General features: G+C 52.5%; 1 protein-coding gene across 4 annotated transcripts in view; it reads right to left on the bottom strand.

The window, feature by feature from the left end:
* DRD2 (dopamine receptor D2) overlaps positions 1-13,272 on the bottom strand; it is a 72,683-nt gene that overhangs the window by 1,499 nt on the left and 57,912 nt on the right. Inside the window, exons 2-7 of one of the 4 annotated variants that reach the window (XM_019753352.2) lie at positions 11,911-12,226; positions 6,680-6,789; positions 5,293-5,429; positions 3,912-4,102; positions 2,870-2,956; positions 1,002-1,329 (exon numbers count right to left, since the gene is read on the bottom strand). In XM_019753352.2, coding sequence (XP_019608911.1) covers positions 1,002-1,329; positions 2,870-2,956; positions 3,912-4,102; positions 5,293-5,429; positions 6,680-6,789; positions 11,911-12,195 — 1,138 coding nt within the window. In that variant the 5' untranslated portion in view covers positions 12,196-12,226. Of the gene's footprint in view, positions 1-1,001; positions 1,330-2,869; positions 2,957-3,911; positions 4,103-5,292; positions 5,430-6,679; positions 6,790-11,910; positions 12,249-13,272 lie in introns of those variants that run through there. The other 3 variants (XM_074335464.1, XM_019753353.2, XM_074335465.1) reach the window with 3 other exon arrangements.

The following is a 13,272-nucleotide window of genomic DNA, read 5'->3' as shown; positions in this document are numbered from 1 at the left end:
TGCCCAACAGACACACTGGGAGTCCCTGGGGATGGAGAGGCACCTGGGAAGGGCAGGACCACAGAGCAGCGAGGGACCCTATGCCTAGAGCGGAGGACCTAACTGGAACCCGGCTCTGTCACACCTGGCTGCATGATCAACAGCTGGTCCCTTAACCTGCTGTGACCGCATGCTCTCATTCATAAAATGAGGACAATTCCACCTGCCCCACTCACATCACAGGGCTGTCGGGAGGTCAAAGGGGATGGTATGTGTGGAAGGTGTCACACACTACCCTGGGTGCCACATGGAAGACAGGGTCACATCAGTCCCTCCTGTTCCCAATCACCCATATCAGCCCAGCCCTTGATTTTTGACCTTTATTATCTGGTTTCCTAGGAGACTTTTATTTGAAACCTTGCCTTGCTGACAGGACCATGCCCTCATGTTGATCAGGCCCCCCTCACAGCCCCCCTTTTATTCACAGCTCTGCTCCCACAGGTTGAGCTCAATTGAACGGAATTTCCCAATTCTTCAGCAATAGCAATATTAACAAAGACCATAATGGTAACAGCAGTGTGCACTGTTTAGCAGCTTATAACATGCTTTCACCACCGTCTATCATTTGATAACCACAACAACCCTGAGAAGTAGCCTACTCTACTAGACAGAGAACGTCACTGGCTTAGGGTCTTGAGGTTCTGGGGGGTCATTATGGTACATTGGTCAAGTTCACAGAATCTGGAGTCAAACTGCCTGAGTTTAAATCATGGGTCCTCCTTGTTCAAATTACAGGACCACTCAAACCTCAGTTTCTCCATCTGTAAATGGACCACAATTATAGAACTTACCTAACAGGGTGCATCAGTGGCCTTGGCCCATGCCTGAGAAAGTGCCGGTCCCGTGACCCACCAGCCATAGTTAAGAAGGGGGTGACAGGTAATGGAACCTCAGTAAGGGGTCCTTCCCTCAGCCAGGGGTGGGCAGAGCTGGGCTGTGGCCAGCAGCCAGGGCCGACTCACCAAGAACAATGGCAAGCATCTGGGTGGCTTTCTTCTCCTTCTGCTGGGACAGCTTCCTGCGGCTCAGGGTCTTGAGCGAGGTCCGAGTTTTGCCATTGGGCATGGACTGGATCTCAAAGATCTTGGCAATCTTGGGGTGGTCTTTGGCATGCCCATTCTTCTCTGGCTTGGCGGGGCTGTCGGGAGAGCTGTGGAGCCCGTGGTGGGATGGGTCGGGGAGGCTCAGCTGGTGGTGGCTGGGCGGAATGGGGCTGTACCGGGTCCTCTCAGGGGGGCTGGTGCTGGAGAGCATCTCCATCTCTAGCTCCTGGGCTCGGCGGGCAGCCTCCTGCATGAGGCAGAGAGTTCTAAGTGAAGCCAGACAAGTTCTCAGGCATCAGCCACCCGGCCTCACCTGGTCTTACCTGGTCCCCCTGGACCTTTCCTATCCTCCTCCTCCACGGATCACTCTGGAGGATGACCCCTGGGCAGCAGGGACCGTCTGGGTACAGGACCCCCAGCAGTCCCTGCCGGCAGGACCATCCCAGGCTCCCTTCCCAGAGCGATCCTTAGGCAACCTCAGTAACGCTACACCATTTTGTGGGGCCTTGCTACGCCAGCACTTCTCTTTTCTTAACTGAGCAACACTTACTGAGTGCCGGCTGAGTGCCAGGCACCAAGCTGGCTGCTGGGCATAAATTACTGATTGACATTCAGTGCCTGATAGATGCTCAGTGCCTGCCACCAGGAGCTCACGTTCCAACTACACGGAGGGCACCCATTCTGCCTGCCCTGCTGAACCAAAGCATCTGCACCAGCACTTACACGTGCTCCATTTCTCCGGGTAGACTGATCCAGCAGAAAAGGGCTAGCTCCTGGGCCCCCACATCCTTGCTGCTAGGCCGACCTGGAGGGCCCTGCACTCATGGCCCCGCCATGCTCTCCCTTAGGCTCCATCATTCCAGGCCTCAGGGTCTCAGCCTGAGCTGCTGAAATGCAACCTCACTGTATTCCCAGGTGGTATAACTGAGCGGCTACCTCGGCCCTAGTCCTGAGTCTCTGTTTTGGCACCTGCCTCGTAAACGGCTCCCTTGAGTCCTGCCCTTGCTGAGCAGGTGAATGATGGGGGCTGTGCTCCCTGAGGACACCAGACTTGGACATCATGTGCAGCCCTTGGTGAGTTCCCCGGGCCACCTTGGGGATGGGACACCTGCTGCTTGGACCCTGATTCTACTCCCACTGAGCAAAGCCCGGGGTCTGCTGTGATCCTGTAGCTCTGGGCTCAGCGTAGAGGCTGTGCTTCGCCACCCGCCCCGCCACTCCGGCCCCGGCTGCTTTGTTCCCTCTGCCCCTAGAATCTGCCTATAGCACAGCAGCACACGGAGTGGAAAGCACAGCAGAGATGTGGATTTCGCAGTCACATAAGTCTAGGCTCAAATATGCACTCTCACTAACGGTTTAGCCTGGAGCGAGTTACTGAACCTCTCTGAGCCTCTGTTTCCTCTTCGTAAAATGAGATCAGTAAGATCAATAAGACTTACCTCCAGGGTTGCTGTGAGGATTTGATGAGATAATACGAACATGGTAGGTGTTCAATTAATGACAATAGCCATTCTTATTATTTTTATCATGTTATTATGGCCAAGACCTTTCCCCAACCATTTTCCTGTGCTAGGGGTACCTCTCTGTACCTTGCAGAATATCAAGCTGTCTTGCTCCACACCCGTTGTAAGGTGTGCTTGGTGAGTCTGGCTTCAGCAGAGGCAAAGGGAGGGATCCCAGGAGGTGCTTCTCCCTTTGCACAGCTGGTGAGGACTCTGAGAATCATGGCAGGTGGGTTTCCCTAGGAGCAGAAAGACCTGGCACTGTGTCCTGGCCTGAACACTTACCAGTCTCCGCCTGTTCACTGGGAAACTGCCATTAGACTTCATGATAACGGTGCAGAGTCTCACGTCCTCAGGGTGAGTGCAGCTGCCCTGTGGAGGGAGCCAGCATACTGGTCATGATGGGGAGGAAGGCGGGGACAGAAACCCAATGTGGAGTTGTCAGACTGGGCATAGGGGCTCAGAGAGGGCAGAGGAGAGGAGGGTAGGGGCCTGAAGAAGCAATAGAGGCAAGGGAGAACATCAGTACTGTGATGAGAATAGGTGGGCAGGACGAGGGACAAATGGTCCCTGACTTTTCTGGAGCACCTGCTAAAGGTCTGGCACCATGGTAGCCACACTCACATCCCTCTCACATTGAATCCTCAAGACCACCCTGTGAGGCCAGTATTATGATTCCCATTCAATAGAGGAAACTGAGGCTCAGAGAAGTTAAGCAAGTTGCCCGAGGTCACTCAGCAAAAAAGTGGTGCTGCCAGGATTTGAACCTGTTGTGTCTAACTCCAAATTTCTTGTTCCTTGTATGCCCACATACTGTCTTCGTCAGAGGAAACTAAACAGAGAGGAGAATTCACAAGACATACGAGAGGATGAAAGAGGGGCAGAGTAGAGAAGTGGGAAAGAGCATGGGAGGAAGGAGGAGGTGTGCACAGGTGGGAGGATGGAGAGTGTGGATGGTAAAGGATATGGGATGAAGGCATTAGTGGGAGGGGAAGGGAGACAGGGGCCAGAGTGAGGAAAGAAGAAATGAAGGAAAGAGAAGGGGAGGAGCCCAGGAGGGTGCCAAGGGCTGCTGCATTCAGACAAAATCTCCAAGCAAACACTTCTCCCAGGTCGTTTCTGCCACTTCCCCACCTCCCACTTCTGGAGATTCAAGTCGCTCAGCTGAGGTCCAAGTCCTCGGAATCTGCCCTGCCCAGCTCCCTCAGGGCACCTGCAGCCCACCTGCAGCCTGGATCCCCTCCTACTGTGGTATCCCAGGCCCCCACTGAAAACAGGATGATGGTTAGTTAGGTGAGGACATTGGAGGGGAGGGGGATCTCGGGACCTTGAGTGGGGCCTTCAAGTTGGCCCTGAAAGCCCGGCTGCTGCGCTTGGTGTTGACCCGCTTTCGGCGCCTCCGAAGGACCATGTAGATCTTGATATAGACCAGCAGCGTGACGATGAAGGGCGCGTAGAAGGAGACGACGGAGGAGTAGACCACGAAGGCGGGGTTGGCGATGATGCACTCGCTTTGTTCTGCAGAAGGGAGAGCCGCAGGCGGGTGGGTCAGCAGGCCCAGGGGCGACAGCACCCCGATAGGCCTTATCTCCTTCACAGAACGAGGAGCAAGGTTACCAAGCCTATAGTAGATGTCTAAGGCTGCCTGGAAATGTTAGATACAAATAAGTGTGCTGTGTAAATCGGAGTATTAAAAACACAACCGTGAGCAAAAAGCGAAACTGTGATCAACGGTTTCCGTGTTTTTCCATTAATATTCACCCATTACTTCATTAGTTCTGTCGTCTATGAGCATACAAGTGGAGCCAGGGTGTTTGGAAAAAAATACCCCCAAAAAATTGTTTTAAGAGAGTAAGCCATTATTTTAGACTTTACTGTATATTGGGGGAAGCTCTGCCCCCCTTTAATTTTAGAATCAAGATAACTGCGTCCAGTTTGCTGAACTCACCTGTGTTCCACTGTGTTTTTAAGCCCCTTTCCAGGTCTAGCAGTTGTCTGTCCTCTATCTCAGGGCCTTTCCAAACTAAGCCGAACATATTTAGGCCTATTCCCACTTCTTGGAATTCCCACAAGTGTTAGATTTTGTCACACATCTCTACGGCTTCAGTGCGTTCTTCAGTCCTACAATGATCTCCAGAGGTGCCCTTGCACTGTTCTCGCCTCCCTGATGCGGGCAAGCTTCATGGCACACCCGCAGGGGGCACAGTGCCTCCTCTGTCTGAGACGCTCTGACTGCCTGGCACAGTACAGGCCTTGGTGCCTCCTACTTCTTTCTACCTTTGCTGCTCCAGGTGACTGGGGCCAGGTCTGGGCTCGGCCGGCCCTGGGGCCACAGCCTGATTACACAAATACCATTGTCAGGAGGGACAAAGGCCCAGGATCTTCTCCCCATGTGTGCACACACCCATGCGTACACATGCAGTTTGTGAGGCTCTGTCCTGCTCCAATCTAAAAACCAAAGATGAAAATGGCCAGACATCCTCCTGAGTCATCATCCCGACTCCTCACCCAATTCCGTTGTACCCCAGGCCATTGTTCCTCTCTGGTACAGAAAAGAGCCGGCTTGGCCCAGGACGCCCAGCCTGGCCTCAGTGCAGGGTGGCGAACGGGCCCCCATGCGCTGCCACCATTTCTGCGGCAGGGGCTCAGTTCCCTCGGGGTCCTGCACAGGGGCCAGCGGAGCCACCGCAGATGGAGGCAGGGCTCACCTGTGTTATTGAGTCCGAAGAGCAGAGGGCAGGAGATGGTGAAAGACAGGACCCAGACGATGGCAATCATGACGGTGACCCGGCGTTTCGAGCTGTAGCGCGTGTTGTAGAGCATGGGCATGGCCACAGCCGTGTACCTGCAAAGGCAGGGGGTGGGGGCTCACTCCACAGCACGCACGCACCAGAGACACCCCCTTGGGGCACACACCAGAGACACCCCCTCGGGGCACACACCAGAGACACCCCCTCGGGGCACACACCAGAGACACCCCCTCGGAGCACACACCAGAGACACCCCCCTTGGGGCACACACCAGAGACACCCCCCTTGGGGCACACACCAGAGACATCCCCTCAGAGCACACACCAGAGACACCCCCTTGGGGCACACGCCAGAGACACTCCCCTCGGAGCACACACCAGAGACACCCCCTGGAGTGGGACAGTGGGTCCCTCGCCATGAAGCCTGCTTGTCTGCTCTGAATCCACCCTGTGCCTGTCCTCAACTCAGACAGCGAGGACAGTCGGCGCTCCCCAATTCACTAGTTAATGATTGACTGGCGAGCATTTGGTCATGACTGTATCTATGACTTCAGTCTCTCCACTTGGATTTTAGGCTTTGTGAGGGGCTACGGCCTGGGTCTTTGCACCTTTGAAGCTGTATCTACTATGCCTGGGCAGAGCCCACAGAAGGTGGGAATGTGTGTTGATGGATTGGTAGTCAGGCCTCTCCGAGGAAGGGTTAAGTCCCTTTCAGCAGAAAATAGTAACAACCGTAGTTGTGTATGACCCCTCACATTCCTCTACCAGCACTGCTCATACTGTCTTCCGAGAATCCAGCGACTGCGGTAGGGCCGGGGCCTCTGGGAGCCCACGTGGTCTGAGTGTACAAATTAGCAAAAGGCTCCAAGGATACAGATGAGCAAGGTGAGCACAGCTTAGGCCCCCTTGGCCACATGCCCTGTGCTGGACCTAAAAGGTATAACCAGGTACGATAGGCCCACAAGCTGTCATCAGCCTTGGTTTCTAGGCACCGCAACTAGGGTTCTGAGAACTTCCACAAGCTACCCAAGGTCACGTAAGTAGTAAATGCTAGAGCTAGGGCTTCGATCCCAGCCAGACGCTTTCTCCTCTATACCAGTCCCCCTCTGGGTATTCTTGGTAACATCACCAGCAATAAGAGGGTGCTCCCCAGCCAGACGCACACAGACCCACACACGTGCACCTGTGCACACATGCACACGTGCATACATGCGCACACAAACACGTGGACGCACAGGCAGACAGACAGCCACATGCATCATAGACAGAGCCTGACCCTGAGGAGAGGTGGGGCGGCCTGAAAGGTGAATGGCCTGGCTCATCTGTCCCACCTTGGCTGGGCTCACCTGTCGATGCTGATGGCACACAGGTTCAGGATGCTCGCTGTGCACATCATGACGTCCAGAGTGACAAAGATGTCACAGTGAATCCTGCTGAATTTCCACTCACCCACCACCTGAGGACAAAGCAACATAACGGGGACAGCAGAACAGGAGGTTAGCTTAGCCTCATACCCAGCTCTCCTGGGGGGACCAGGCCACCGGCTCAGAAGGCAGCTGCAGGGGTCTGTGCGTCCCTGCCTGGGGCCTGGGCGAGAAGAGGCACAGCAAGGGGGAGTCATGCCCGTGGGTGCCTGAGGCCCTTGCCCCTGGCCTGCTCTCCTCCTAGACCCATAAGGCCACTTTGTGCCAAGAACTGTACTAGAAGAAAGGTGACCAACTCATACTGAGAGCTTCAACTTTGAACCTTCATCTGTAAGACATTTCCGTGATCACTTTGAGACCCCCATTGTACCAATGAGGAAACAGCCTCAGAAAAGTGCCGTGACTTGCCCAAGGCCTTTCTGCTCAGTGTCTGGTCCTGCTCTGACCTAGATTTCTGCGGGGAGCCCGGCAGCTTCTTCAGCCTGTTAAGAACAATGGTGGAGACAACGAGCCTATGAAACAGGGAAGACATTTCTGCTCCTTGTTATATGTAGAGAATGGAAGAAGGAGTCTGGGCTAGGGCTTTAGGAACACCAGCGTGGGCTGGGAGGGGGCTGTAATGATACAGCCCTGGTATGACAAGAGGAGTCCAGCTCCTGGTGGGAGCATTTTGCATCCCTCCCCCCACCGCACACACGCATCCCCCTTACACACACACACACACACACACACACGCACGCACGCACACACACACTCCCGTACCCCTCATGCACACCCACACTCTCACACCTCCCGTTTACACACAGGCACGCACACCCGCACAGCAGGCTGGCCCTGGCAACTTGGGAAGTTTGGAGCAGCCCCCATCCCTGAGCAGAGTCACCTCAGGGAGCCGCACCTTGAGCCTCTGCCAATAGGAGAAAAGAGGAACAGGTGACGGGGCAGAGCAGTACCCACGCTGCGAGTCACAGCATGGCAGCAGGCCTAATTATAATGTTGTACATTCTCAATATTGCCCTTCTTTCTGCTTTCAGGCCTAAAACCAAATGTTAACATTTAAGCTCAGTGACGGACACTGCAGTTACCAGTGTCAAGTGTGGAGGAAACAGTGGTTTCTCCTGGAAGACAGGAAGCTTCTCGTGTGGTGCTGCCCTCTCTGGGGCTTACATGTGTCTTGTACCAGGGCCCCTTCCATGTCGCAGCACTGCCCAGGTGGGCAGGAGCTGCATGTCCCGTGGGGGCGCGCGGGAGGTGGAGGGAACGGAAGGGTTTCACTGCCATAATCAGAGTCTACCTTTTGGCACCACTGGGAAGACCCCAGGCCCATCTAGCCCACTCCCCCCTTTGCAGCCTCTCCTGGGTTAGTATTTCAGAGCTGCTTTCATGTCCCGGGGCATCTAGGTCTGAGATACCAGGACCCTCTTCCCCATCCTCCCTGCGTTCCTTCTTTCTTACAGACACTTAGTATGTGCCAAGCTCTGTCCTAGACTCTGGGGTCATTGGTGAACAGGACTGACAAGTCCCTGCCTTAGGGAGTTCTCAATCCCTGCCCCCAGGTCTTTCTGAAGTGAGAAGGGTGGGGATTTCCTCCCTGGTCCCTGGAGCAGCTGCTAGAGCGCAGTCAGGGGCGGCTAACTCACTCAAGAGAATTTGTTGGTAGCCGCTATTTCTAGAACACCTCCTGTGGGCAAGTACGTGATCTCATTCATTGTTCTTATAGCTCGTACAAGAGGGACTGCTTATGCCCAGTTATGGAGGAGGGAACTGAAGCTCAGAGAGCTCACCCAGCCAGGTGCAGCAGGGATAGAATCCGAAGCAAGCTCTTGGGCAGAATACCAATGTTCTCATCTACACTGTCTTGGGAAGGACTGTCAGGCTTCTCAAAAGAGGAGATAATTATGTAAAAGGTACTAAATTAACAAAAAGTGTGAAAGCAGATTATAGTTGCAAGGGTGGACACACTTGGGGTCGAAGAGGAAAATGGACTTGCCCAAGATCACCTGGGGATTCAGTAGCGGAGGAAGGACTGGATGCCAGGTTTTCTCTGCACGTTTGCACACCATTCATTGACCTTCTTGCTCACAAGAAGCTGAGGCCTGCAGGGTGGGGCTCAAGCTGGCGTGGCTAAATCTTAGCAACAACTAGCACATATTAAGCACCTACTAACTGTCAGGTACTCTTCCAAACACTTCACACCCATATCTATGGAATAGGACAGCAAACCTCGGAGGCTAATGACACAACTGCCACTCCTCAAAACCCGCAGACAGCTACTCCCTCCCTGCTCAATAGCTTTGCACATTTTTTTCTCTGCCAGGAGTGCAAGTGTCTTGCTCCCTCCCCTGGAGAATTCTTTCGAAATCATCACTCACTTCTTCCTGCAAGACTTCCCTGTCCCCACATGCCAAGTCACATGCCCCCCTTGTGCTCCCACATCGACCCCTGGAGATGGCTCCATTGTCACCTCCATCAGGTTGCACTGTAATGGCCCTGTCAGTCTCCCCATGGCAGGCTGGTGCCTTGGACTCCCGCCCCAGTGACTGGGTAGGACGTAGAGGTGCTCAATATATGTCGAGTGAATGAATAAATAACTCTGTGATCTTAATCTTTTCGCTTCACTTCTCAATCTCATCTGCTCATCTGGAAAATGCACACAGTAAACCCTCCCCTCAAAGCCACAGGTGGCCTCTGGCTCTCTGGTCTTAGGAGTTTCTCCAGATGGAAAGTGGTAGAGTCAGGAATTGAATCCAGTCCTCCCACTCCAAAGTCAGTGTGTCTTCCATGTACTGATAAGAATAAATAATACACATCCAGGCCCATGCTAGACATGTCAGGCTCTCGGAGGCATTTAACATCGCTGGAAATGGAACAGGATGGAAAATTCTAGACAACAAGAGTGTCTCTTAGAGAGTGTACAGTATGTGGTTACGAGGATAATTTGACAGGATGTTGTGATACGGTAAGACTCCACTTGGCACATTCTCTGGGGACAATAAATAGCTGAGACAATGTCCTGTAAGTAGGACTCCCTGTCCAGCTCTTGTTTTGGAGGAAGACGATGGGAGAGTTTGAGAACTGCCCTCTGAGATGCTATTCTCCACCCCACCTCCCTGAAACACTGAGTTTCCTCTTTAAAATAATGGTGAACAGATATGTTTAAAATATCTGTTTGAAGGACCTACAGGTTGCTAGGAGCCCCAATATAGCCCGTGTACAGATTTGGCCCCACCCTAGAGTGTCTGGGTGGGATGGTGGGTCTGGAAGCCCCTGGGCAGAGCACACCTTACTCTGGGAAGCGGACGCCTCTTTGCCTTGTTTGGGGACGGTCCTCTCTATGTGCAGAGGTGCTGGATCTCTATGGTCACCTTCATCTTCAGTATCATTATTGTGGCTGACTTTTGCATACTGCTTATTATGGCTCGGTGCCATTCTAAGCACTTTTCATATATTAATTCATTTGATCCTCAAACAGTGCTACGAGATAAACACTAGTATTATTTCTATTATATAGATAAGGAAACTGAGGCACAGAGAGATTCTTTGCTCTGCCATTCACCCATCACTTTTTTCTGATGGTCTGAAGCCTGGGACCTTCGTTTGAAAGTGAGTATTAGGGGAACAGGCCTAAGAATTAAGAAGGGACTCCTCAGAGAGAGGCCTTGAGATGGGACATGGGGTGGACAGGCTAGGGGCCCTCATAAACATGGGACTCAAGGAAGAATTGGACCCCTGGCCTGTGGCATCCGTATGTCTCTATGTTATTGTGTATCTATTATTTGTTTCCTTTTGGTTCTTCCTTAACATTCAGTCAGGTCGTTTTGAAAGTTCCAGCCTGTTTGGTCTGTACTAAAGGAAAACCTGGCAGTGATGGCCCAGAGTTCCCTCCCTCTGGGTGACTGTGGTGGTGACACCAGGAAGCGCAGGGAGCCCCTTGGGGCATAGAGACAGGGAGAAGTGTCACTTCTGACCAGTCTGTCATCCCTACCTCAGCTTCTTCTCTTAGATTCTCCTCTGCTCAAACCTACAAAGGGTTCATGTTTTCTTTCAAAAGACGGGCTTTTGTCTGTGACAGAGGTAAATTCCTCTCTTGCCCAGGGCAGGAAGGTAACAGCTCAGTGATCTTAGAGACCTTTGCATTGGTTCTTTCCTGAATGTCTGGTCAGCTTCCCATGCACCCAGACTCCACCCCCAAATCTTGGGCAGAGAAAGGGGCAAGATCCAGCTTGTGCCAACTCATATCCCCCTGACCCTCCCACATCTGTGTGCCAGCTCTGAAAAGTGTCCTCCTGGAGGTGGTCCTCTTAGGGATTTCTGTATCAGCAGCTTCTCCCTGTGCTGTGCGAGCTGGGTGAAGACGGCAACTTCTCAAAGCTTCTTTTCCTCTCTGGTACAGTGAGGATTAGCATGAGTATTTGTTGACTCTGTGTCTGCAGAAGGCCTGGCACGGTGCCTAGACCATAATAGGGGCTGCCTACTCGCTATTCTGAGGCACAGAGCTGGGCTCTGTCCTGAGCCCAGTAATGGTGACTCTCTGCTACTTCCTGAGGAAGGGGCTGTAGCCCATTCCACAGAGGCCCCTACTGGAGATCCCAGACGACAGGCGCTAGGACAAACTGAGGGAGAAGGAGAGCACAGAGCAGCAGCCCCCATTGTTGAAGTGGGGAGAGAGGAATGAAGAGCTTGGACCTGGAAGCAAGAACATCTCCCGTGCTTGGGAGGGTCCTCATCAATTACCCCCATTTCCAGCAGGACCTAATGAATTGACTCTGGGGCCAGACAGAGTGCCAGCTTGGACCTGTCAGCTATGTGATGCTGGAGAGCTCACCTAATTTCTGTGAAACGGTGATAGTAATTCCTGGTTTCTCCTGGAGTCCTGGTTTCTCAGGACTGCTGTGAGGACTCTATGGGAAAATGCTGTCTATACAGGACTTAACACGAGGCCCAGCGCTTAGGAAGCACTCTACGACTGGTAGTTGGGGTTGTTAAAAAGACAACCTACCATTTTATAAGGAGAAAAACTGAGCCCAGAGCGGAGGAAGAGATCACCTGATAAAGCACCAAGCAACTTGTTGGCAGAAACCAGTGAGGAGCCTGGACGCCAGCACAGTGTCCTCTGGGAAAAGGTGCTGCAGCAGGGCGGGGCCCAGACCTACCTCCAGGTAGACCACCCAGGGCATGACGAGCGTGGCTACGAGGAGGTCAGCCACGGCGAGGCTGACGATCAGGTAGTTGGTGGTGGTCTGCAGCGCCTTCTCCCGGGACACGGCCATGCACACCAGCACGTTGCCAAAGACGATGATGAAGATGAGCAGGGTGAGCAGCGTGGCATAGTAGTTGTAGTGGGGCTTGTCGGCCTTTCCTTCGGACCCATTGAAGGGCCGGCTCCAGTTCTGGCTCTCCAGGTTGTCATCATACCAGGTCAGGTTCAGTGGATCCATTGGGGCAGTGGGGCCACTGGGTGGCCAGGCTCTGGCCATGAAAAATGGACACAGGGAGTGAGCAGGAGGACGTCCCAAAGCATGCTGCTTCTCACAGGGGACTCCAGAGCTAAAACCAACCACTGGAAGTTAATAGAAAGAATTCGCCAGCCTCAGAATGTTAAGTTTTGCATCCAACAATTTTCTTAAAACATTGGGAACTACTGCTACTATTCTGCTAGCACGTTTTTGCAGATGGTAAAACAAATGAGCAAGTGTAATTTGTAAAAAGTACAATACAATAAATGAGCTTGAAAAGAGCTGATCATTCATTCATTCATTTATTCAAAAAACATTTATTAAGCACATCGCATGCAACACACACTGAAGTTAATGAGGACTTTCCACTTCTAATGGTAGGAACAGAAACATGCATTCATTCATTCTTGATTCTATAAGTACTTAATGAGCATTGTTCTATATAGTCCTAGAAACATAAGCAGAAACAAAACATACATGGTTCTCCAGCTCACAATCTAAAAGAAACAATGGCCAATTAATCAAGCAATTAAATCTGTGAATGGTAGGAACTAGGAAATGGAATCGGGGGAGAGACACACAACCTAGTTTAGGGATTCAAAGAAGGCTTTCAATAGGAAGTGACGTGACATTTAACACACACCTGAAGGCTGTGTAGGAACTATCTAGGAAAAGAGTTGGGAGCCGGGGGAGGGGTCTAGACATAGGCATCGTCATATGCAAAAGAGCTAGTGAGCTGGTGCCATGGTGGAGGGCTAGAAAAAGGTTTGGAAGAACTGAAGCATAAAGGGTTGGCATCAGTTAAACTGGGGAGACTGCAATAGGTGAGATCGTGGAGGGCCTTATAAGTCATACCAGGTGTTTAGACTTGACCCTAATGGCAGCAAGAAGGGCATAATCAGATAAGCCTTTCAGAGAGAAGATTCTGGTTGCTGTGCAGAGAATGGAAGAGCAGGGCCAAGCAAGGTGGCAGGACACCAGCTGGGAGGCTGTAGCAGGAACCCCAGCAGGAGACGATGAGGTCTGTATATGTGCACTAAACCCTGAGGACTGTGCATC

Source organism: Rhinolophus sinicus, linkage group LG06, assembly GCF_036562045.2.
Source record: "Rhinolophus sinicus isolate RSC01 linkage group LG06, ASM3656204v1, whole genome shotgun sequence".
In the NCBI taxonomy this organism is placed as follows: domain Eukaryota; kingdom Metazoa; phylum Chordata; class Mammalia; order Chiroptera; family Rhinolophidae; genus Rhinolophus; species Rhinolophus sinicus.
Note: the sequence above shows the minus strand (reverse complement) of the source record. Positions and strands in the feature narration are given on the sequence as shown.